Source organism: Mauremys reevesii, linkage group 19, assembly GCF_016161935.1.
Source record: "Mauremys reevesii isolate NIE-2019 linkage group 19, ASM1616193v1, whole genome shotgun sequence".
In the NCBI taxonomy this organism is placed as follows: domain Eukaryota; kingdom Metazoa; phylum Chordata; order Testudines; family Geoemydidae; genus Mauremys; species Mauremys reevesii.
In genome coordinates this window covers 15,347,222-15,371,754 of record NC_052641.1, presented here as the reverse complement: position 1 = coordinate 15,371,754, position 24,533 = coordinate 15,347,222, and the positions used below count along the sequence as shown (strand labels likewise).

Genomic DNA, 24,533 nt, shown 5'->3' with positions numbered 1-24,533 from the left:
ATTTGCTACCATATTGGGTTTATGATTGAGTTGTACAAAGTGGTGAGCCCTTTCATTTCATTAGAATAGCTCGAAAAGGTTTTATGATCCAACTTATTTCTCCAGGAGCTGGGCAACAGGGAAATCTTTTCCCCCACCACCCCAGCAATACTGGAAAGTGACAGTAAGACCATACAGAATCTTCAAGACTTGCTTCTAGTAGTTAGCCATGTTATGTCCTGTTGGGATGTAAATAACCACAATGAACAAGTTTCATTTAACACCTGCGATAAATATGGAATGAGAAAGATGATGAATACACAGCAATGAATTTTGCACAACTAGCAAAACCCGCAAGGCAGTGGCCACTTGTCTCTCAAATCACTTTTCATAAACTTGCACGTTGCTAAGGAGCACCATAATTTCTCAGACACCCTAGATTTTATGCAGAAAAGTTGTTTGGATTTGAAACCCTCTCCACCAATCTTTGAATATTTTTGTTTCGGAATCACAGAAGTTACACTTTTCCACCTCTTCTGGGATGGACGCTAACCCCTAATTATACATACAGTATTTCCCCTATATTATATTTAAATTGACTTGTCTAGACTAGTCTTAAGTATACTTAAAAAAAACGGGTGAATGCTTATTTCTATTCATTTTGCCAAGGAAAATGTTGTAAATTAGTATTTCTTTACAAAATAGCCACTTTCTGTGTCATAAGCCCAACCACTGAACTGCAAAGTAACAATATCTCAAAAAAGCCCACAGAACCTGCACCTCCAGCTGTCTGACCTCCTTCAACCCTGCATCCACATAAACCCCTTAGGGGTCTATGTCTCCCCTCGCACCCCACACTTCCTAATAACTACGGGGGGGAGCTGTTTTCAGAAGCACTCTGGTCTCCTGGGGCGATGAAAGGTGCTGCACAGACACCAGGTCTGGGCGTCATTTTCCAGAGAGAAAGTTGGGCAAGTGGTGAACAAGGCCCGAGAGACCCACGGGACTGGTCTCCCCAGCTCCCCACAACCTGTCCCAGCGCTCCCCGCCCACCCAGGGTGCGCCTAGGGCGCCCGCCCAAGCCATCCCCGCTCCAGCCCCCCGGACCCTTCCCCAGAAGGAGGCGCAGGCCCCTGCGCCCCACGCGCAGGCCGCTCCACCCTCTGCCCCACTAAGCACCTGGCCGGGCCGCCCCGCTCCCTCTCCCGCCCCGAGGCCTAGCAGCGGCCCCGAGGCCTCCTCCTGTGCCCGGGCTCCGTTACCTGGCGGACCCGGTGCAAAGCGTCGGCGAAGCCCTCGGGTTTAATCCCCACTGGAGCCGCGCTCTGCCCCTGCGCCAGCTCCGCCATTACACGCGCCAGCCACCCCCACCACTACCGCCACCGCCGCCGCTCCGTCCTGCCTGCCTCTTTCCGCCGCCTGGGCACCCGTACCCGGAAAAGGAAAGGCCCCAGACTTCCGCCGGAAACAGAGGGGGAAGGGACCCTCAAGCCCCGGAGATAGGGGGCTTTCGCAATGACGTAAGCGCCCCGCCAGAACGAGGCTGCTTCCGGCGCGTGCAGCCCTTGCTCGGGGGCGGTGCTTCTCGTGCGCTGCTGGCTCCACATGGCTCCCTATGGGGAGAGGCATGGAGCGAGTCCCGCACTAACCCATCCCAGGGAGAGCCACTCGCCTCACTGCCCTGCCTTATGTATAGCGTCGCTCATTAGCATCTTAATTAATGACCACGATAGTCCTAGATCATATAGTCCTGCCATGAGTGCAGGGGACTGGGCTAGAGGACTTCACGAGGTCCCGTCCAGTCCTATGAGTCATCAGTATATCACACACACACACCAAGCCAGCAGGGGTGGTTGCCCGTGAAGTCCCAGCTTGCTACAGTTTGGTCTGTGCAACCCCTACCGCCCCCAAATCATGCCTGGGTCCCCAGGGCATCTTCATGTGACACAGTGATGCAATGTGATTATTGCTGCTGTTCCATTATAAGGAAAAAAAACAACCCTAGACCAGCGTTTCTCAATCGGGTACACAGAGGTCTTCCAAGGGGTACATCAGCTCATCTAGATATTTTCCTGGCTTTACAACAGGCTGCATAAAAAGCATGAGCGAAATCAGTACAAACTAACGTGTCCTACAGACAATGACTTGCTTATACTGCTCTATATATCATACACTGAAATGCAAGTACAATATTTATATTCTAATGGATTTTTATAATTATATGGTAAAAATGAGTTCAGTAATACTGTGGCCGCAGCGTATCACCAATGTTGAAGTGAGCCGATTAACGGGCATCAACAATATAGTGGATGAAGCCAAACAACGAAGATGGAGGTGGCTGGGGCATGTGTTGAGAATGGATGCTGATAGACACCCTCGTATTGCCCTACGATGGACACCACAAGGAAGGAGGAGGAGAGGTAGACCATTGGGGACGTGGCGAAGGACCATTGAAGAGGAAATGAAAGGTATGGGAATAAAGTGGGATGAACTCTGCTGTCTCGCTCAAGAATAAAATGAATGGAGGAAAGTGGTTGGCGCCTTATGCTCCACAGGGAGTGAATAATAATAATAAGAAGAATACTGTGGCTGTGACACTTCTGTATTTTTAGGTCTGATTTTGTAAGCAAGTAGTTTTTAAGTGAGGTGAAACTTGAGGGTACACAAGACAAATCAGGCTTCTGAAGGGATACAGTAGTCTGGAAAGGTTAAGAGCCGTTGCTTTAGTGTGTTGCAGTGCAAGTCACCATCTCTGGATGGCAGGGCCTATGAGCATAGAATTATTTTCCAGAAAAAGAGCATTTTTCCTCCACGGATGCTGTCTGGGGCTGCTAGGGATGAGCCTAAATTACTATTTCTGCTCATGCAAGATGCCTTAGAGTGTCCAGTCACTCTGCTCTGCCCCCAGGCATTTCTCCAGCATCCCCACTCACTCCTGACATGGCACTGGCTAGTACTACCCACCTAAACATCCCCATTCCAAGCTATCCCAGCGGAGCACTTAGCAATGCGCGTCTCTGGGCTTTCCGATGAAAATAAATACATTTTCCTTCTTTTTCCATTGCTCCAGTTTCCTTGTCACCTCTCATGCATGTATCCTGAGAATCTAGCTTCCAAGGCAGAAATATTCCTAGCCTATTAAAAGTTGGTTGAATTCTAAAATATGTTGCAGTCATGGATTCAGACACTAAAGTAGCCAGGTCAGAATCTGCGTTGTTAAAAGAGATGCGAACATTAGAATTTGTAGTCGTGTTTTAACAGGTGTTAATTAACAAGATTGTAAATTCTAGTCTTGACAGGTGTCAGGAGGTCCACTCACCACTGGTGGCACCTCCTCCTGGCCATCCTGGAAATTAGCTCTGCCAGACATTGCATCCTCCTCTCACGGTCTCTCCCACCATCCTCTCATCCTGCAGCCCCTCTTGCTCCTGGAACTACATCCTCCTTTTTGTGACTCAGCCAGGTCACAACATGGTTCCCTATTCCAGGAGGAGTGTAACAAAGTCTTTCCCAGACCAAATCATCCCAGGCAGTCTACTTTCTTCTGCCTGGTATGTGCCATGTCCCCTGTAACTGGTAGGGAACCCAGGCCTGCACTGTCCTCCCTTACTGCTTTTCCCTGAGCCTTTTCCTACCTTCCTTCCTCTCTGGGTTTGTCAGCCTCCCAACTCCCTCTTCTCAGGAAGTAACCGTAGACTACCCTCTAGCCCAATGGTTCTTCTCAACCTATTTACCATTGTGGGTTATATATGCAGCTCTCTATGTGTGTTGCGTGGGCCGCATCCACAAAATATATATCCTACTTGCATAGCCTGGAGGATGTCATATGGGCCACAGCTGCATGCTGATTGGGCTGCAAGTGGCCCATGAGTTGAGACCTACTGCTCTAGCCCCTTATTGGGAAACCCTCCTCCCAGGAAGCAACTGCAACCTACTTCCTTGCAACCCCCTTCTACTTTCAGCTCCTGAGCTTTATACAGGCCCCTCCTGTTCCTCCTCAGCTGGGCGCTATCAGTAAGTAGGTCCCAGTCTGCCCTGTCTTCTCCTCCAGGTGCAGCCTATGGAGTTAATAGGCCTACCTGGGCACCTTAACCCCTTCCAGTTCTGTGTGGGGCAGACGACGCATCACAACAGGGAACAAACAGTTGTTGCAAGTCTTGTTTAACACTAGCAAGGAATGTTTGCATCATGTCTGCAATAGACTTTCCAGTGGCATTTGTTAATGTGCGTTAAAACCAGACTAAAGATTCAAGCGTGAAATGTGTGAACATGCAGCGCCACAGCATGTTGAGAGACACATCAGTCATAACGACATCATGTCAGAGACTTGTGTCCACTACACTTAGGTACAACAGTGACTGACAGACCTCAGAGGTGGCACTGCTCTAGGTGTTCAGGGATTTGTATTACATTGGCATGATTATGGTTTACACATCAACTGTTGTCTCAGCCAAGGGATGCTCTCTGAAAGCCTGAGTATCCTGTCTATCAAGAACCCTGGATTATATGAGGACTCCAAGAGTAGCTCAGTTATGGGATATGGTCTGGACCCACCCACGGCTCCAGGCCAAATCCAGAAGTTCTTATTCAATCCTTAGACAACAGGCCCATTGGACTAAATGAGAAATTTGCTGGAGTAAGGCATGAATAAGGACATCAGGTTTTGACCACATGCCAGCAAAAGTGCAAGGATCACACACAGATGATGCAAGGCCAAGACAGTCAAGGACGAAAGCAAAGAGCATGCAAGGATCATTCCTAGATCAGGACATTCAAGCGTATTCCACACACAACCATTACGTCACGCACGAATCATCCTTGCATTCTGACCAGTGCTGACTCCTCTTCTCGATCTAACCTTGCAAGGGGTTTTATGCAGCGTAAGTAGCTTAGGCTGTATGTTCGTTGGAGGAGGGACCATGTGTTCTTCTGTCTCTCACACACGCTCACTTCTCAAATAATAAGATTTCTGAATGCCTAGATGCTATGAAGCTCCCTGTAAGTGCTCAATAGATTTTAATTTTCTTTTTCCAGGTTTCCATGGGTACGGTTCCTTTATGCTCACTATGGAGCTTTAAGAATTATTAATTGTTAATTATTATAAAGATTTCTAAGATTCAACAGATACCCCCAAGTTATTGGGGTACTCGTTAAGGCCTTGACCCTTAACTACTCACACAAGTAAAGTTAAGCAAGTGCGTAAGTGTTTGCAGGATCATAGCCTACATCAAGGCACTGACACTCAGAACCGAGGTGCATAAACTATGAACTTTATTGATTTCCTCTGCATTGCATAGATACCCTGTACCATACCCACAGGGCCTGATCCAACGACTATGAAATTAGTGGGAACCTTTCCTTATATACCTAGGGCCTGAGTCTCTGTTGCCCTGCACCGTATCCAGTTATTTACATCAGTGCAAAGTGAGTACAAAATGCTATTGTTTTGAGCTGGTAGCTTTTCACACCCACTTTGCAAAGGACGACACAAGGTTGCAGGAGAAATAGGCTCCTCAAGTTTCTGTCTGGTCATGCCCTGAGCAATGTGTGATCCCTTCTGAGCTTTACAGGTATGAGAGTGGCATACGGTGATGAAGAGCTTTCTTCAACGAAAGGCTTGTTTATTGCAGCAATAGGAACAATGCATTGAGAGAGAAGGACTGTAAACCAAGTCCGCGTGGTTGTCTATATTGCCTAAGGACCTACCATCCCGTGCCGGTGACCTAGGGCAGGCTTAGCTTCTCCAGACACCCCAGCAGGCACCTGTGTCTCATTGTCGTGCCCCAAGACAACTACTCCCTCTCTCGGGAGAGTCTTTTTAACCCTTTGCCCTTTGCCCCTAGACCTTGCACACAATCGGTTTGGCCTGGGAGAGGAAAAGGCTGGTGAACCCAGAAGAGCAGTCAGTTTAGGCACCAACTTCCCTCTGCCTTTTTTTGGGGGGGGCGAGGGGGCTGGCTATTTATTTGTGCTCAGCTATGGGAACGAGGGTGCCAAAAATGTTTTCCACCCCAACCAGCTAAACACCTGGGGCCACTCCAGCATAGGCTAGCTGGAGAGGTGGCCAAATAATCAAAGCTCATAGTTCTGCCATTGTCCCTGAACAGTCAGCGTTTGCTGAGAGGCCACTATCTTCAGCCACTCTTGCCCTTCCTGCTGTTGTTCCAGACAGACTTCTGTTCAGTTACCCCACTCCATTTCTTTTATGGAGCTATACCTATCTCACAGAACTGGAAGGGACCCCAAAGGGTCATCGAGTCCAGCCCCCTGCCTTCACTAGCAGGACCAAGTACTGATTTTCCCCCAGCTCCCTAAGTGGCCCCCTCAAGGATTGAACTCACAACCCTGGGTTTAGCAGGCCAATGCAGAAAACACCCTGAGAACTAGGCCAGCTTACAGCACTTGTCAATTAAAGACCAAGGTTCTTTGCCCTTCTTTTTGCCGCATTACCATTATACATACGGTAGGTTGTAAGCTCTTAGGGGCAGGTATTGTCACTTACCGCGTTTGTACAGTGCCTAATACTATGGGGACAGACTTGATTGTGGTCGTTAGGCGCTACTGCAGCATAAATGTTAGATATGGGAAACTAATTAATATGTATAGTAATTAATATGTAATACTTATTAAATGATAAATAATAATAATAATAACAACAGAAAGGGAGCCCACGTTTCAAATCTGGAGCCAAATTCTGCCAGCGGTAGTAGCTGTTTGGATCTTTGGTTTTGGTCTGAGCCCATCCCCAGTTACGGTGCGTGAATTCTGACCCCGGGAGGGATGGCTGCAGGCAGATTTGACTGTGTAGCGTGGCAGCTCTTCTTTGGTCTCTGCTATTCTCCGGTGAAACTGGACGTTTAACTGAGCCCACCTCTAATTAACAGAGCCGGCTGGAACAAAAGTCCTCTGTGAAGCAGGAAGAAAGGGGCACAGGCATCAGCCATGGAGTTAGTGTCCCAGGCCTGGTGCTGGAAGGCAGTCTCCCAGGGAGAAGAACCCCCTGGGCTTGACCTATGACAAGCCTCTTCAGCCACAGGGAGTGACCTAACACCTGAGCCAAGTTAAAGGCACTCTGCTCCCAGGGTGGCCTTTGGGAGCTGTTCTCACGGCATCACCCCTCCCCTTACGTCACTCCTTCCCATCACGTCTTGCCTTCCCAAGGTGGGCACTGGTTTGACACTGTCCTGGGTTCTTTAGCCCCATCACTATACTCCAGCCCTGGGGACAATGATCCAGCCAGTGACGCTCCTCAGTGCAGTGAGATCGAGTCGCTCTGCAAGCCTCTGCAGCCACCCTGCTACACAGAACCGTCTCCCACCTCCTACGCCGCCTCACACAACCTGTCGTCACTTGCCTCCTGCACAGCCAAACACGAACTACAGTCACCTGCCTCCAGTACTGCTGCACACCAGCGCCGGTCACATGCCTCTGCTACAGCCCTGCACCGACTACAGCCACACGCCTCCTGGGCAGCCTCCTACGACCTCTTGTCACTAGCCTCCCCTGCAGCTGCACACTACAGCTGCTCACCTTCCGCATGGTCTCACTCGTCCGTGCCGCGGCACACCTCCCCAGACTTGCCTTAGCACCTATTCTGTTTGAGTGGGAGAGAGAGAGAGCGAGATGTTGAGCACGCTACTGGCCAATCCTCTGCTCTTTTCAGAAAGCGCTGTAGGAGCTGGACCTTTCCTCTGACATATAGTGGTGTCCTCTGCAATGGTGTGTCCCCTTAAACCCACCAGGCTGCTGTAAACAAAGGAGCCTAGCCTTGTATGCGAATAAAATCAGTGCTGCCAATGCTCATGATTTCACTGCAAGGCTTGTGATTTGGGGGAGGGGAGGTCTCTTAAATCCCCCAACTGCTGGAATCATGTTATTACCTGAGAATCTCAGCTTTCATTTTTATAATAAAGGAAGTTTCTAGCCTTTATGACGTTAGAGAAAAGCTTGAAAAATGTGAAACAAAGTCTTCCACACCAGAAGACACCTCAAAAGAACCCTCATATTGATTATTGCTCAATTTCTCATGTGCCCCGGAAGCAGTCCGGCTCCTAGGTGGAGGTGTGCAAGTGGCTCCACGCGGCTCTTGCCCACAGGCACTGCCCCCTCCAGCCCCGGCCAATGGGAGTGCGGAGCTGGTGCTAGGGGTGGGGGCAGTGCACGGAGCCCTGTGGCCCCCCTGCCTAAAAGTCGGGGCGCAGTGTCGGAACAGGTAGGCACTAGCCTGCCGTATCTGCGCAGCATCGCCGATGGGCCGTTTAACGTCCCGCTTGGCAGTGCTGACCAGAGTGACCCAGTGCCTGACATGCCACAACTCAGGACTGGGTCGGGGCCCCAACTTTGAAAAACGCTGATCTAGTCTGACCTCCTGTATATCACAGGCCAGAGAATGTCATCCGGTTACTTGCGTACTGAGTCCCATAACTTGTGTTCGACTAAAGTACATCTTCCAAAAAGGCATCTGGTCTTGACTTGTTAAACTACCCCACCCTCCCCGTGCTCTTCATAGCCCGGCTGGAGAGCTGCAGGGGGGACGCCAGCAATTCTGGTGTACTGCCGAGGCTCGGTTTGGTTTTTGGGGGTCGCCCCATCCACATCCTCCATCATCCTGCACTGGCCGTTTGGGGATGAGGAGGACATAGGCCCCCAGAGCATTAGGTGCTGTACAATTGAGAATGGACAAAGGCAGCCCGACAACCCCCTCTCTAAAGCCATGGTGCGGAGGGATTGTTCGGCTCCCACCACGTGTTTTTAAGTGGGGAAGGGATCACATAGGCCAGAAAAAGGCGAGTGGAACAGAGGGAGGAGGAGGAGCAGAAGAAAACATTGGGCAGACAGACACTGTTGAGACAGTGGGCCAAATTCTTTGCTGGTTTGCACCCTTACTAACACCCATCAGCTTTCACTGAGATGAGAACCAGCCCAGGCCCTGGTGTGGTCAGGAGGGCTGCAGAGGTGGCAGCCCCAGGGTGTACCGTGTGTGAACAGATCCCAGAGGAGGCTGACAGCTCGGCATTGGAGGGGGAAAGCGAGGTGAGGCAATAAGAAAACATCAGGCAGCAATTGAAAAGGAGGAAATTACAGCCCTTAAACACTTCCAGAAACAAATTTCTGATGTAAATCTTCTCTTTGTAATAATCACAACAACAAAAAACGCCAGACGTGAGTGATTCAACGATGCGTCTCCCTCCTCCTTCGTCCCTCTCCCCTACTCCCGCCATCCACCCCTCCACCCCCAAAACACACCCCTTCCCCAACAGACAGACAGACAGATAGACACACACACACACAGAATTAGTTGTGACAGCTGAAATTCTCTGCTCATCGGAGGACATTTGACAGGGTACTTAAAAAAAAGAAGAAAAGGAAAAGTGGTTTGGTGTCGCGTGGAGGAGGCGGAGGGGGGTGAGGGGGCGGGGGATTTAAAGTGATACAAGACGCATAATTCAAGCTTCTTAGATTGCAAAAGCTCCTCTTACCTAAAGGGCCTGCTGCCTTTATTTTTATCCAAATGGCTCAATTACTGCAAAGCCCCACAGAGAAAATTATGGATGTTTGCCTCTATTTTTCTCGACAACTGTAGATATTTTGTTTTCCTTCTTTCTTTCTTTCTCCCCGCGGTGGTTGGGGGGTGGGGGAAGGTGGTGAGAGAACAGGAGAAAGCGGGGGCAAGTGTCCCTTTTGAAATGAAAGCTCGGCTCGGGGGGGGGAGGGAGGGGAGGAAAGCAGGGCCTTGCGGGGGGCAGTTCTGCCAGTAGCAGTTTCACGCCGGTTCTTGCTCTCTGCTCTTTCTCGCCTTCCATTTTCTCTGTCTTGTGCCATGCCCACGCTCACACACTCTCCCCTTTCCGTTCACACTCTCTTCCTTAACCATCTTCCACTCACCTACTTTCCTTCATCCCCTTTCCCCATCCCGTCTCCTTTCCACCACTTCTGCCCTCTCTCTGCTCCTGTACACCCCTCCCCTGTGCCTCTTCAAGCCACCTTAATAGCTGCTTGTTTGGCACTTCACTTGTTCTCAATGAGAAAATACCCCTCCCTCTCCCTCTTTTCGCCTTGGTTATTTCCAAACCCTGCAATAGCTCCTTTGCTCAGGGCTGCGGGAAGTGCCTATTTTTCAACATTTTTCTTTGGCTTGTGTTTGTCATCCTCAGAATTACCGCTCCAGGGAGTCCAGTCAGCCCGCCACCGGGCCTCGCTATTCACACCGCTCCGGCTCCTTGAGATCATGTGGGGAGAAATTAGTTATTTATTTTGAGCACCATGGCAATGCATTTATCTGCAGAAGTGTTTGTTTGGATTACCTGGCCGCTGAGGAGTCTCTGTGGGCAGTGCTGGCGGCAGCAATCTCGTGGCTAGGCCAGCCCCCGCTTCTCTCAGTGGGAGGCACGAGGAGGACTGGGGCGAGGATGGTGGCTGTGGGCGAACGTGTGGCCACTCCAATCGCAGTAGGAGGCAGCATCGGCAATAGCCTAGGAACTCTGGCTGTGGAAAGTGGGGACTACCCCAGACTAGCTTCCCTTGCCAGGCATGGTATAGCAGGGCCACCCAGAGGGGGGGCAAGTGGGGCAATTTGCCCCAGGCCCCACAAGGGCCCCACAAGCCCTGGCCCGGCAGCGGTCCGGATCTTCGGCAGCATTTCGGCAGCGGGGGGCCCTTTGGTGCTGCCCAAAACGCAGAGCGACTGAATGGTCCCCCGCAGCCGAAATGCCCCGCGAGCCCTGGCCCGGGTCTTCGGCGGCATTTCAGCGGCAGGAGGCCCTTCAGTGCTGCCGAAGACACGGAGCGACTGAAGGGCCCCCCACTGCCGAAATGCCGCCGAAGACCCAGACCGGCGCCGGGTGAGTACAAGCACCGCAGCTCCCCGGCTTTGCCCCAGGCCCCCTGAATCCTCTGGGCGGCCCTGTGGTATAGGAACACAGGCTGCGCAGGAACGCTTACTTAGCCTAGCTTAGAATCATAGAATATCAGGGTTTGGAAGGGACCTCAGGAGGTCATCTAGTCCAACCCCCTGCTCAAAGCAGGACCAATCCCCCAGAGCTTCTTTCTCTGCAACTCGGAGCAGTGCTTGCAGGAGAGCTCCCAAGTCCTCTGCACCCAGGCTCTCCCAGTCTTTGTGGGGATGGCCTGTTGACACCATCCCATTGCCATCTCTTCCAAGAAGGGCCACCATTAAGAGGTGTCAGCTGCAGGGAAACTCACACAGTGCAGTCCATACAGCTGCTAGCCAGGGGGGCTGGAACAATTTTTATACAGGGTATGCTGAGAGCCATTGAACCAAACTGTAAACCCTGTATATGATGGAAACCACTTCAAGTCAGGGGGTGCAGTAATACCCCCAGCACCCATAGCTCCAGCACCTGTGTTGCTAGCATCAAATATCTAGCTATTTTTAACAGGGTGGGTGATTTGTCATTAGAACAACTCAACAATGATTGTGGTGGAGTCTCCATCACCGGACATTTTAAAATCAAAGTCAGATCTTTTTCTAAGAGACATGCGCTTGTTCAGCCACAGCTATTGGACTTGGGGGAGGAGTTATTACAGGGTTGTCCTAGGGCCTGTGTTATACAGGAGGTCAGACTAGGTGATCACAATAGGCCCTTCTGGCCTTGGAATCGATGACTCTTCATATTAATTGCAGTGAGGAGTCATGTGTGGGGACATGAGACTATGCAGCTGCAAATGTGTGTGACTGGCCATCTCCAAGGGTAGATGTCTACCACAGTGTGTAGGACTGTGTGACTGCAACTGTGCATGTGCATCTGGACAAATAGCTGAGCAAGTGTGAATGTGTGTGTGCGTGAATGCATCTGCGACTGTGCATCTGTGTGCGTGGGCATGTGAACATGGGGTGGGCAGGCATGACGGTATCTGTGTGTTAACGTGTGACTCCAAGAGTGAGCATGTGTGGGGCGGTGCACACACATGCATTCCTTGTGGAGAAGGATGCCAGCAGGAGTTCTAGCAGAGGACAAGGGTTTGACAGGAGAACGTCACCCAAGGCCAGCAGGAACAGAGCCGGGCTGCCGGGTGGAGGAGGCAGAAGAGCAGGGAAGGAGAGCGCTGTATCTTTAAAGACAGGAGGAGAGCAGCAGGAGGAGGATGCAAAATTGGCCCAGTAGGTAGAACTGCTATTTAAGTGCTGTTGAGAGCATACAAGGAATTAGAACATAGATGATAGTGCCCTGACAGCTGCCATTTGCTGCTGCTGCGGCTAGTCTCTCTCCTAATGGAGTTCTAATGTAGTGGCTCTTCATTGACAGTCGAGGCCAGAGATATGGGGGGATGTCTCTGTGCGTGTGACAGATGGGACCGTCCCGCAACAAACCTGTAATCCTTTGATTTCTGCTGGTGCGGGCTGTACTTAACCCTTTCCTCTCTGACCGGGGCGGCGACCAGCTCCCCGAACCGCAGACAGCTGCATGGGGGGAGGAGGCCTATGAAGAGGCTGAATGTAGCTGTTTTGCCAGACTGACACCAGAGTGGAGATTTTACTCACCGTAAACATGGACCTGGCCCGAATGAACTGGGCTCTGTAGCAGGTCCTGCAGATGCCGTGCTGGAGCGAAGCTGGAGCGCAGAGAGGGTGTCATTGTGGAGTTGTCACCAAGCTGGCTGTTGCTGGCATCAGGGTGTCAGACAACCTAGAAAGCAAAACAGGCCTTTGTGAATTCCTGCATGCCCCTGCTGTGTGGCCCACTGCCCCCTTCCCCACTCCCACTCCATTCTCCCGGCATCCTCCCCACTCCTGTTATGTTTCCTTCCAGTGTCCTCGCCCTCCATTTCACACCCCAGCTCCCGCCCACCCCCTCCCTGGGTGCTTCCTTCTCATGCCCTCTCCCTCCACTCCCCCCTTTGTTTCCTCCCCTCTTGCACCATCACCACAACGTCCCCGCCCTCCATCTCTGCCCCATATCCTCCCTGTTCCTCCCACCCTCAGCTCCATTTCTCCATTCCCCACCCACGGGTGGCCCACTGGCCCCACCTCCTAATGCTATTTGTGCATGGCAGGGGTTGTTTTCTGACAATCAAAGCTAAACCCAATTGTCCAAAGCCATCAAAGGGGGTTGGCACCCTGTTAAGATGAATGCCTTCGGAAATACTGCCTGTGTCTTTTACGCACTGTGTCTGAAATGAAGCGGTCTCTGACACACTGCCTGGTCCCAAGCGCCTTCCAGGATCTCAAAGCACTTCACCTCTATTATTGAAAAAAGCCTCACAAGACCCCCACACGGGTGGAAACCGCGGCACCGAGAGACCACAGCCAGCAGTTTTAAACACACCCCAGGTTTCGGGTGCTTCACTGGTGCTGATCACACCCTAGCCCACATGCAGTCAGGAGGAGCAGCAGGTGTTCGAACATCAGGTTCTAAGGCCACGATTTTCAGTAGAGCTCAGCTCCCACTTAGGCACCCAACAAAGCAGCTAGATTTTCAGACGAGCTCAGCACATTAGGTGAAAATCGGGCCTTAGGTGTCTCACATTGGGCACCCAGTAAAGGAGACATCGAACATCGCTAGCCAATTTGTCCCGAAGTGACTTGCCCATGATTCCCTGGTGAGTCACTGTCAGCAGTGGGATTAGGACCCGTTTTCCTGTCTCCTCTGCTCACCACACTCGCTTGGGCAAGAGGCGTGAGCAGGCTACATGCTGCTGAATGTAAGAGGGCTCCAAGCTAGGCTACAGCAGCAGACACATGCCAGAATTACAAACTCAAACTGCCCCCCCCCCCTGGCTTCCTTAAGAGAATACCACACCCGGGGGTGGGGTGGGGGTTAAACCCCTCTCCTCGCCACCTTTATGTGACATTAAAACATCTTCCCAGGGCAGGTGAGCTCCAAGCCAGGTGTGTATTCCACCAGCGGAGATGCTCCCTCCCAGGGGATTTCTGGGCTGCATTCCCATCTGCTGAGCAGTAGCCAGTTGACTGAGGCTTGAGTGCTGCAGTGCCTGGTAGCTTAGCTCAGCAGCTTTCACATTGGCCCCACCAGCTTGAGTTTTTATTTGTCTTTGCAGAACCGTGGTGCATTTTGCTCTGACATTAAGAAGTCGGGCTGGGCTGTTAGCGTTTCTCCTTTTGAAAGGGTCCACGGGTTTCTTTCTTCCACAAAGCCCAGGACTGCCTTGACTGCATGTGACTCCAGTCTCTCGCCCCCTAGTGGCACCGTTTGTGTTTGGAAAACAGCCAGAGCTCTCAGCTGAGGGTTTTTGCCATGGTCTGGAGAGACTCCCTCAACTACAATGAATCCCAATGAGGGGACAAAATTCTCTCCTGGGAATAAAGTAATCAGTGCCCCCCACATGCATGTTTTTCGGCTTACAATGAACCCAGCCGTGAGATTTGCTGCCAGATTAACAGCCCTGGAAGCTGAAATCCTCTCCTTAGCCACAGAACAGGTAGAGCATGAGCAGCAGTAACAGCACAGACCTTCCCCCGGCCAACATGCCTCAACCCTGACTGTGACGTTTGGAAGGGCCACCTCTACGAGAGAGGAGCCCAGCTGGTTCAGCCCTTGACCTCTCCACTGAGTCTGCCCAAGGGACCCAGCGGGGATGGGGTGTGGGGTTCTGTAGATTGGACAGTTGTCCACTAGGAACAGGTCTGACACCAACCAACTCACTTCAAACACAGGCCACCAAACAACCCAACAGCTGCTAACATCTGTCTCTCACCTGCACGTCATCCACACCTGTGACGCAAGACTGGGCCTGACTCTCCTCTCCCACACACCCATTTAACAGCGGTGACTTCCTCTTGATTTACAGCAACAGGAGAGGAAAGATTTCCTTTCCACCTACCACCTGAACCAACCAGCACCCCATCACCATCTCATTATACCTAGGCTATGCAATCATAATGTGCCTATCACCATGGTATCTAGGTGTCGTACACACAGATTAAAAAACGACCATCTGAGAGGCCGAGACAAGCCATCCTTTTGCTGAATTTGTGGGGTTAGTTGCTCTATTTCTTGGGGAAGGTGCTCACGGTTATTGAAGAGAGGCTTGAGTGAAGCTATCTCACCATCTATGGATAAAGCACCTTGGGCTCATCTTGATCTCCAGTGGCAAGGAGTTCCACAGTCCAGGGCGTGCCACTAGCTCCCAGAACATTACTGTCCCTGTTGATCATGGCTACAGAGGCAGATCTTGGAGAGACACATGGCTCTTGAGCACCAGGACCTTGACCTGTGTGTTATCCGATGGGGAGGCAGTGTAGAAAGTGGGGCATGCCCCTGTTTGTCCTTATTGCCTCGTGGGTGGGCTGTTGCATAATGGTTCAGCTGGAGCTTCCAAATGGCTTTCACCTCCATCCCCAGGTAGAACAGGCTATGGTAGCCTAGCCTGGGGATCGTGAACGCATTGATCACCTCGCTGATGAGAAAGGAGTTGAAGACAGCAGCATTTCTAGCTGATGCTGCTTGTGGGGAGCTGTGGAACAGCGACGAGTCCAGGAGGCCCCAGAGGCCATTTGCTGCCTTCAGAAGAGAAGGGCAGATGGCGGCAATGGATGAGGAGAGGCCAGCATTCCTTCCATGACCTTGAGGCGCTTTCCCCTTCATAGCTTAAGCTCGCTTTAGCTGGAGCCAGCTGCTTTCCACCCAGAGGCTGGTCTCATCCCCCAGGCACCATGACATCAGAGAGGTGTAACAGTCTGGGGTTAAAGGCCACCTGCAGAAATCTGTGCTTGTGACCTGGCCACTCCTGGGCTCGGGACAAACCATTACTAAGACCTGGGTCAGGTGTAACAAAACAAAAGGGGGTTATTTGGCTGCCGCAGTCTTTCCTGCTGCAACGAGCAAGGCACTGGCAGCAAACAACCATCCCGTGACAGGTCTTGCTGCAGGCAGGAGTTGACAGGCAGCCATCTCCCAGGGACATCCCAGGTAGAACCTCGGGTGGGACCTGCCTTCCTTGAGCAAGGCTCTGGTAGGTAGCAATGTCTTAGCCAGGCCTCTGTCTCAGAGCCAGAGCTGGAGATGAGCTCACCTTCCTGGTCTGCTCCCAGCTGAGCTGGGCTCTCCCCTTGTAACACCCCCCTCCAAGCCTGTCACCTACCACAGGTGTCAGGGGTAGCGATGCCTGAGCCCAGAGCAGCCCATTAACCCTTCCCTGGCCACTGTGTAGGCCCCATCTCAGTGCCCCTTTAAACACAGAAAAGTGTTCTTAGCAATATCAAGTCTCGTATCTTGCTGGAGACCTGGGGTGACGTCCTGGAGCCAGTGAAGTCAATGGCAAAGCTCCCGCTGATGTCCGTGAAACCCAGATTTCAGCCTTGAAGAGGGTCAGTCCATCTCTGCAGAGGTACAAGGGCCTTGAGTCTTAACAGAGAGAGCTTATCTCCCAACTGTCCATCGGGTGTTTTAGTAAAAAGCCACAAACGTTATGGAAGCCGTCTGGATAAAAATCCCCACCCCTCACAATTCATTAGGCTCCACTGCCTGGGTGCTTGTGATGTCACAGTCCTCCCAGATCTCCTGTTGTCCACGGAGTCTTCCTGGAAAACAAGGCGGGCCAGTCCTGAACAAAAAGCAAGCACAGAAGATACTACAAACAAACATACATTTTCAGGGCGCAAAGAAGCAAAAGCACAGGCCATGAAGCTAAATGCCAGGTCACAGGGTGAGTCAATGGCATAGCTGGGTTTAGAACCTTCATCTCCACCGCACATCCTTCCATGTCGGCATCTACATGGGCTGAGATAAGGGTCCAATTCTGCAAGCCGCTGAGCACTCTCAGCTCCCATTTCCTCCTGCTCGGAGCTGAGGGCTCTTAGAACCTGCCAGCTCCATGCAGGATCGGGCCTCCCAAAAGCAGCCCAAGAAAGAGAGCACTGGAGTGGGTAGGTACGCAGCACAATTAGCCAACAAGTGGCTGTTTTGTGTAGGATTGTTGCTGATGTGTGTTAAGTGGCTTTTTGAGAGGAAAATGTTAGGCACTAGAGAGATTGACAGACAAAGAGGGGAAATGCATTAGGTTTTATTGGTCTGTTTTGAACACATCTGACATCACGCTATTGAGCAAGTTCTGCTCGGCTTTTGGGAAAATGAAAAAAAAAAAGAGCTGGAAGAGGAGGGGGAAGAAGAGAGAGAGAGAATAATTCAGACAGGCAAGTAGTAGCATAATGGCAGGATACTTTGGAGCAAACTGTGGCAACCAGATGGGACCTGAACGCCAATAAGATATAACAGAATTAGCAAACTTGGGCATTGTTCCCCGTCGAATGTGTGCCACGCTCCCTTTGAGAGCTGCCTCGCTGGGGGAGAATACAATCGCTTTCAGTCGGTAAGCCGGCCAAGGACAAAAATCACTGGTAAACAGCAAGAAAAACTGAAAAGCAGAAGGCAGAGTTGCTGGTAGAGCCTTCAGCTAGTTTCTACCCACATGGCCAGTCACAGGTTGGCTCACAGAGTGGGCGAAAACCCCCAAAGCCAGGCCTCCTGACCACCCATAACCCACTTCGCCTGACCCCCAGCACCCTCCCACCTTTGCTGACATTACATGGGAACAGTCGCGCCTGTCGCTCTCTCCACTGCAACCCAGTCAGCTGCTTTGGTCAGATCTTCCAACCAGTCAGAGGCATCCCAAAATGCACTGGACTCCTCTGGGCCCAGATGCTGCCAGACTAGCTGGAAAGGATTTAGCAAAGGTTGGGGACCTCTTGGGGGAAGAAAGAGGACTGGAGGAACGTTACTTACTCAGAGCGCAGTAGGTCAATGGAAAGATTAGCCCTGACTTCCCGTTGGCTGAGTCAGGCCCCCACATTTCCAGACCCAACATCACCGGCCAGGGTAGAAATATTGACGGAGGGTGGGGTGAGGGCAGGACCATAATCAAGGTTGATTTCTGCCTTCTCGCCTCACCAGTCCTGAACCCTGGCAAGACAAGTCAATCAGCCTCTTCCCTAAGCCATCTCCTCACACTTTCCCATAGCCAAGTGAGAGGAGCACGATCAGCAAGGAGACAGGCGGGAGTCCTCCAGACAGAGCTTTGCTGGGCCAACTAGTCTGAGGATGGCAGAGAGCTACTGTAATATTCCCGCCCAGCCATATTGTCAAAGCCATTGGCCGCCTGCCCTCTTCCCCGGTGCCTTTCTGAACTATGGGCAGAGTGCATTTTAAGGCTAGCGAAGGCTTGGTGCTGCACAGAAACAGGAATTGGGAGAAGGCACTACGGTGACGGAGAAGAGAAATCCAGCTGCCATGGCCCGGGATGTGAGAGGAGAATTGGCGAACTGGGGCCCTCATCCAGCTCAGGACCGGGGCCGGCTGGTGCCATGGTTATATTTGGTCCTGGTGGCGTGTCAGCTCCGTTCCATAGCACGGGCAGGACTTTTCGGACGTTACCATTGCTCTGCATCGTGTTATGGGCAGCTTCCCATCAGCCCCCAGTTTACAGCACTGCCGATCACCATTATAGAGCGCTCTGTGTTATGGCCTCCATAGTGCTCTGTATTGGCAGGTAGCCCACTGACCCGGCCCTCTGGCAGGAAGGCAGCTGGCCTGGGTTACTGCAGTCTGACAAAGCCTGGCATGACGGGGTGGGTCAGATCTGTACATTAGATTGCCTAGCCTGTGTGTGCCCGGTGCCCAGCACAAGGTGGCCCCAATCCCAGAAGAGGCACCGGGCACCACCACTAAATAATCATCACCTGAATGAGTTGAGTGGAGGACGTCCCCGGCAGTATTAACACTTCACAAAATAAAGCGGGATTCAAAACATGAGGGTTCTTGTGGGTACATAACCCCTCCCCGTCAGCTGTGTCCAGATGACAGCGAGATGCACAGCTGGCCCGAGTGAAGGAGAGAGAAGTGAAGTCATTTCATGTCCTCCAGCATCCACACCCCAATACCAAGGGAGTTCTTCCACCCCCGTCTCTTCAGTCCCTTACCCATCTCGCCGTTCGATCCTGGCATAAAACGATGCCCCTGAAGCTGCACTTAGGGCCTTTGGTCTATTGATTCCCCACTCTGCGAGCACTAAAACGGCCCGGCTGGCCAGGACAGGGTATTACAGCTTCCTCCCTATTTAACACACACAGCAGAGGAATTGCCACTTTCATTAAACAACGGTTAACACAGTCGGGAGGGTTCTTTTCCCCCCTTCCTTCGGCTCAGGGCCCGACTCACTCAGTCACATTATGGCCAAGCACCACAGAGGAAACTAAGGCCAGAAACGTCTTACCGCAGCTCTTTGCGCAGTGAATGAAAGCGAGGTGAAAGCCTCCCGGTGGCTCAGCCAGTTGGGAGGGGCATTTGGGTCCCTGGTCACACCAACATACATACCGTCACTCCCGCGAGTAATCCTGTTCAAGTCACTTACGCAAGTGAAGTCCTGTGCACAGGCCCTCGCAGGATTGGGACCACGGAAGGCTCCCCATATTGGCTGCAGGGAATGTGGGGGAGGGGAAGGACTTACCTGGGTTGTGTGTGTGTGGGGGGGCAGTGCGGAATAGATTTTAAAAATAGGAACACCGGCACGTTAACTCTTCCAGGACCAGATCAAAAGGTTTGGGGGGTTTGTGGAGTTTTTTGGGTTTTTTTTGCAGGAGTCCAAAAGCCACTATAAAAAACATATGGCAAGGAAATAAACCAGAGTAGTGGATGGCCGAACCAAGGAGAGAGCAGGGCAGCGACTTTTTAACCTGTAAAGGGATACTGCACCCCCATGCTGCACACAGAGGGCAGCCTAGCCAGGCTGCTGTGCCCTAACGGCCCGGCTGGTGGGCCCTGATGCCTGATGCGCTCCAGCAATAACACAGGGGACCCCCTACCACTGCTGTGCCATTCCCTGCACTTGCATTCCCCAGCTTGATTAGAACAGACACGGCAGAGAAAGAATAAGGAGGGGCCAGCCCCTTAAACAGAGCCATGCGAACCTGTCCGTGACGGGACAGGGCTGCAGTGGCTGCTTCAAAGCCCTGAGGTACTTGGCTTCCAGCATAGCCATGTCTCAGGCCCCCCAAAACATGGCTTAAAAATCATGACATTAAAAACAATGGCATGTTCTTTTTCTTCACAGCTTGGTTTCTGGGCCTTTAGGCCTCATGCGGCTCTTGTTTTTTCAGCTTCTCTCTGCAGCCGGGAGGGCAAGACGTCGGCTTTTTCAAAAACGAAACCTGAGATTCTTACATAGTCACATGCCTCCAGGAACTGGGGCTTTAAGAGACTCACCTAATACGGTGACACTCTGGGGGACGCAGGAAATCTCAAGCGTTGGCCACACTACATTCAGCTGAGAAATTCATCCGCCCACAGGGGCTAGTCCGTGCAGTATGCAAAGGACTCTTCAGCTGGCGTTGGCTCCATTCTGGTGCTTAGCTGGAGAAAGCTCTCTAGAACTGAACAGCGATTCCCAGACTTTAAGGCTGGAAGGGACCATTACAATTATCTAGGCTGATCTCCTGGATAATCCCGGTCAGAGAATTCCATTCAGTAATTCCTCCATTGAGCCCAACAACCAACAGAATTTGAAAGAATTGGCATGTCAGAAGCAGCTCTTTGAGGCAAGGATGCTTTTTGTTATATCTTAGAGCCTAAAGGCCCCATTGTGCCTGCACTGTACAATCATGAGACTAATAATGGATTTTGTTATTTATTGGAGTAGGGTCTAGGAGGCCCACCTCTGGACTACAGCCCCATTGTGCTAAATGCTGGACAAACACAGACATAATAATAGTCGTCATCATCATTAGGTGGTATGAAACTTCTCTAAAAACCTAAGGAATTTAATAGAGATTTGAGATTCTTCCTGTCCAGGCTTTTGAATCAGCCTACAGCATTCTGGGGAAGGGACAGAAGCAGGGTTTAAATTTAGCCAGAGCTGCCCAGAGCGGAGCTAGCCTCTGGTAAATATTTCAAACTCATGGGGCTGAAGTCCCAGTGTCCCCCACAGGGCTGAAGTCCTGTTGCCCGGCTCCTCCCATAGGGGACTCTGGAAAATACTTTATGAGAATTTAAACCCTGGACAGAAATCTCTATTAAATTCTGTGGGATGATCCAAAGAACCTGCAGAAAGGATTCTGTGTTCTATTAAATTCTAGAAGACGTTTCCATAAGGGACCAGGACTTTTGGGTTTTGTGATGGGGAAGCACTCGGCTGCATATGCCCAGGGTCCGCACCCGAGGCAGACATCAGTCTGTTTACTCCAAAGGCTGACTGGAAAGCCCACTGTAGACCAGCCCCAGTGGCAAATAAGCGTCATGAAAGTATTTAGACTTTCAGAGAGAGGGAGCGTAGCCGACACACAGTATCTTGGCATCTCAGGCAGGCTCAGCTCAGCCAAGCTTTGTCTACAGCAGACAGTCGAGCTCTGAAGCCTACAGAGCTCGAGGGCTTTCCCGGCCCAGAACCTGAAGGCCTGCATGCTCCAGACTCCTACAAAAGCTTGCAGACCTCGTCAGGGCCTCTCCACCCGCCCACCATAGCCTCCCATTGCAGAGCCCTGCAGAGAAAAGAGCTCTAAACCAAGCACACACGCACACAAAACCAATCAGGAAGTTTATGGTTCCGTCTTGCAAACAGGCAGAGGTCAGGGTGGGATTTCTGAGAGCCCTTCAACCTCCCCTCATGCCGCTTATTTTTTTATGGAAATATTGATTGAGATAAACCAGGGAGCCGCATTACATCTCCTGCCGAGGTCAGGAGTTCAGCAGCACAGCTGCCAGCTCGCCCAGCGGCCACGATTTAGACCTTCTCAACGCTGGCCAGCAGAAGTTATATTTGGTGGCGGTTTTCCCTTCGCCGTCTCCCCCCCGCCCCTGGAGAGCTCAGGATGGGGAATAGAAGGCGGAGAGGGCTTGTGAAGCTGGATACAACTCCTAGGGGCTGAGGCCAAAGTGCTTTCGCCAAGGGGAGCTAATAACAAATCGATGAGGGGCTAGCGTGACACGCTGACCCTGCTGCTAAAACACGGTTTTAACGTGTGACAGTAAATCTGTGTTGTGGTCCCTCTGCGGGGGACGGGCCAGCAGTGGGGCCGGGGGGAGGAAGGAAGCTGTGCTAGTACATGGGGGAGAGGCAGATGGTATCGGGGCGGGGGGAGGGGAGACCTGGGACATTGACATTTTGGCTTGATTCATAAAAAATAAGAAACACTCTTAACTAAACACAGTCAGCAGCGAGCCCCGCTCAGGGGAGCGAGGCGAGGCCGGAGGGCTCCGGCAGGCGTGTGCGGACAGCAGGACTCCAGGCTGGCGAGACCGCTGGAGTAGACAGTCTTCTCAGAGCAGGGGCTCTCAAACTGGGGATCAGGACCACTCAGGGGGTCACAAGGTCATTACATGGGGGGTCGTGAGCTGTCAGCCTCCACCCCAAACCCCGCTTGCCTCCAGCATTTATAATGGGGTTAAATATATTAAACAGTGTGTTTAATTTATTGAAGGGGGGGATCACACTCAAAGGCTTGCAGTGTGAAAGGGGGTCGCCAGTAAAAAAGGTTTGAGAGCCACTATCTTAGAGGAACGTTGCTGGGCGGGGGGAGGAGGAGATTACCTGGCCTAGGTAGCTCCCTGCTGGGAGGGAGCCCCTACTGCAGACTGGGCCCTGTTACTTGCAATGGTGTCAAGGCACGGCCTTAGCTAACATTAGCAGGTGCAAGCCATCATGTGAGGGGCTCTCCAACCCCACTGCTTGGAGAAAGGACCATCCTTCCTTGCGTTCCAACCTCTCTCCACTAGGGCAGCTGCAGGGGAGTCTGAAACCCTGAGCAAGGATGAACGGAGACGAGGAGGAGCACATACAATTGGTCACGGGGATACCGCTCTGTAGCCCAGCATTGGGGCATGAATGCTCAGGCCCATGCGGCTACACGAGACCAGCGCGGTGTCAACAGGAGGTGGTGCTGCATTGCTATGAGCTCCAGCTGACCGTGCAGGAAATGGGCAGCGATTTGTGATCTAGGACCTTACAGCTGTAGGGCCAGATCCTGGTCTGCTACCCCATCCCCTTTGTGCCACAGGAGAGCTGAACAGGACAGCTGGGAATCCCAAGGCACCATGCAATTAGGCAGCCGCACATACCTAAATCCACTAGGGGTCTTCTCTGGGGAGGATGGGATTTCCCCTCCTCAGTCTCTGGGAATGGTGTCCAAGCCCTCTGGAGGACACGCCAGCGCCTTAAAGTTGGGAAAACAAGCAACAGTCCCACAGTGTCCTTCAAACTTTCCTTGAGTCTTTGCAGTATCAGCCTGAGGTGTGCACAGCCAGCAGCAATTCTAGGCCTCGTCTCCGGGGTGGGGGAAGGGGACCTGCAGCCTTAATCTAACACAACGTGCAATACCCCTAAAACACGCTCTCTCCAGCAACCCTTTCTAGGCCTTGCCTTACTCCAACCCACTGCTGAGCGTGGGGCCCACTCCTCTCCTATTTATACACTCCTCCGTCTTCCCTGGAGTTCCCACTGGTTGCACCCTTGGAGAGTGAGTCTGGGTGTGTCCCACCCAGGTAGCTCCAAACAGCTAACGAGCCCGCCCACTTTCTGGAAGCTGGATGATTCTGGCCTATCTGGCAAAGTCATCCCAGCTGGCTCAGGTGTGTCTGCAGGCACCCAGACTCCCCCCAAAACAAAAGCAAGAATGTTGTAGCCTGCGGTCACTTCCCTTATTTGCACCACTAAATGCTGCAGTGCAAGGACATGGGCTTCACGTCCATCAGCTGCTGCCCGGGTAACACACAACCAGCTGCACTGGTAAAGCATAGGGACAGACCTGCTGAGCCAGGGGCATGGGGCGGATGATGCAGCAGGGCAGGGGTTCTCCCACTCTAATTCATTGTAAGACAAAGAGGGAATGTGTCAAACGTGCCCAATGACTTAGGAGCCTCGGCCCCATTGACTTTCAGGGAGGAGGCTTAGAAACCTAACTGCCTACAGCCCTTTTGAAAATAATAATACAATACCTAGCTCTTCTGTGGCACTTTTCATCAGTAGATCTCAAAGCACTTCACGGCCATGACTGTATTTACCCTCAGAACATCCCTGGGAGGCAGAGCAGTGCTGTTATCCCCAGTGCACAGCTGGGAAACTGAGGCACAGAGAGACTCAGCGACGTGCCCAAGCTCAGACAGAAAGCCTGTTGTGAATTGAATACAGGTCTCCCAAGTCCTAGGCTAGCTCCACACACTGCCCCCAACTCCTTTAGGTGCGTTTACAAATGTGAAAAAGCCTCATCTCTCTGAATGCCCTCGAAGCCACTGGTGCTCGGGTCTCACAGTGCTTCATTCTGCAACTCACCAGCCAAGCCGGGCTCCTGAGGCCCTCCCCCCATGAACCATTCAGGATGTGGGACCCCTCTGGAGAGCGTTTAGGAAAGCACCTGGACACCAAGCAGCATGAATGCCATGGCCTTGGCCTCACTGGACACAAAACAAACACACAGAATAGCCATAGACAAGTTAACTTTATTTTAGTGGTGGTGAAGTAAAAAACCCAAAAACCTGCCCCCGCCCCGCCAGAGCACTTAAGGGCATTACAGATGCCAGGGCTTTTGCCCCAGAGGAGGGGCACTACCCCTTGTATTCAAGCCACAGCCCCGCTCAGGTAATTACATTCAC

The 24,533-nt window shown here is 52.0% G+C and overlaps 1 protein-coding gene and 1 long non-coding RNA gene across 17 annotated transcripts in view; both read right to left on the bottom strand.

The window, feature by feature from the left end:
* Positions 1-1,601, bottom strand: part of FUBP3 (far upstream element binding protein 3) — a 57,164-nt gene extending 55,563 nt beyond the window's left edge. For 6 of the 15 annotated variants that reach the window (XM_039506446.1, XM_039506452.1, XM_039506451.1 and 3 more), the window contains exon 1: positions 1,386-1,601. In XM_039506446.1, coding sequence (XP_039362380.1) covers positions 1,386-1,586 — 201 coding nt within the window. In that variant the 5' untranslated portion in view covers positions 1,587-1,601. The other 9 variants (XM_039506455.1, XM_039506462.1, XM_039506458.1 and 6 more) reach the window with 2 other exon arrangements.
* Positions 1,602-9,751: 8,150 nt separating this feature from the next.
* Positions 9,752-23,298, bottom strand: LOC120386749. Of its 2 annotated transcripts, none has more exons than XR_005589901.1 (3): positions 23,004-23,298; positions 12,311-12,626; positions 9,752-10,198 (listed from the first exon to the last, which is right to left on the bottom strand). It is a non-coding gene; the product is annotated as an uncharacterized LOC120386749 (long non-coding RNA). The 2 variants fall into 2 exon arrangements; XR_005589900.1 differs by lacking the exon at positions 23,004-23,298 and adding an exon at positions 14,972-15,385.
* Between the last annotated feature and the right edge of the window lie 1,235 nt (positions 23,299-24,533).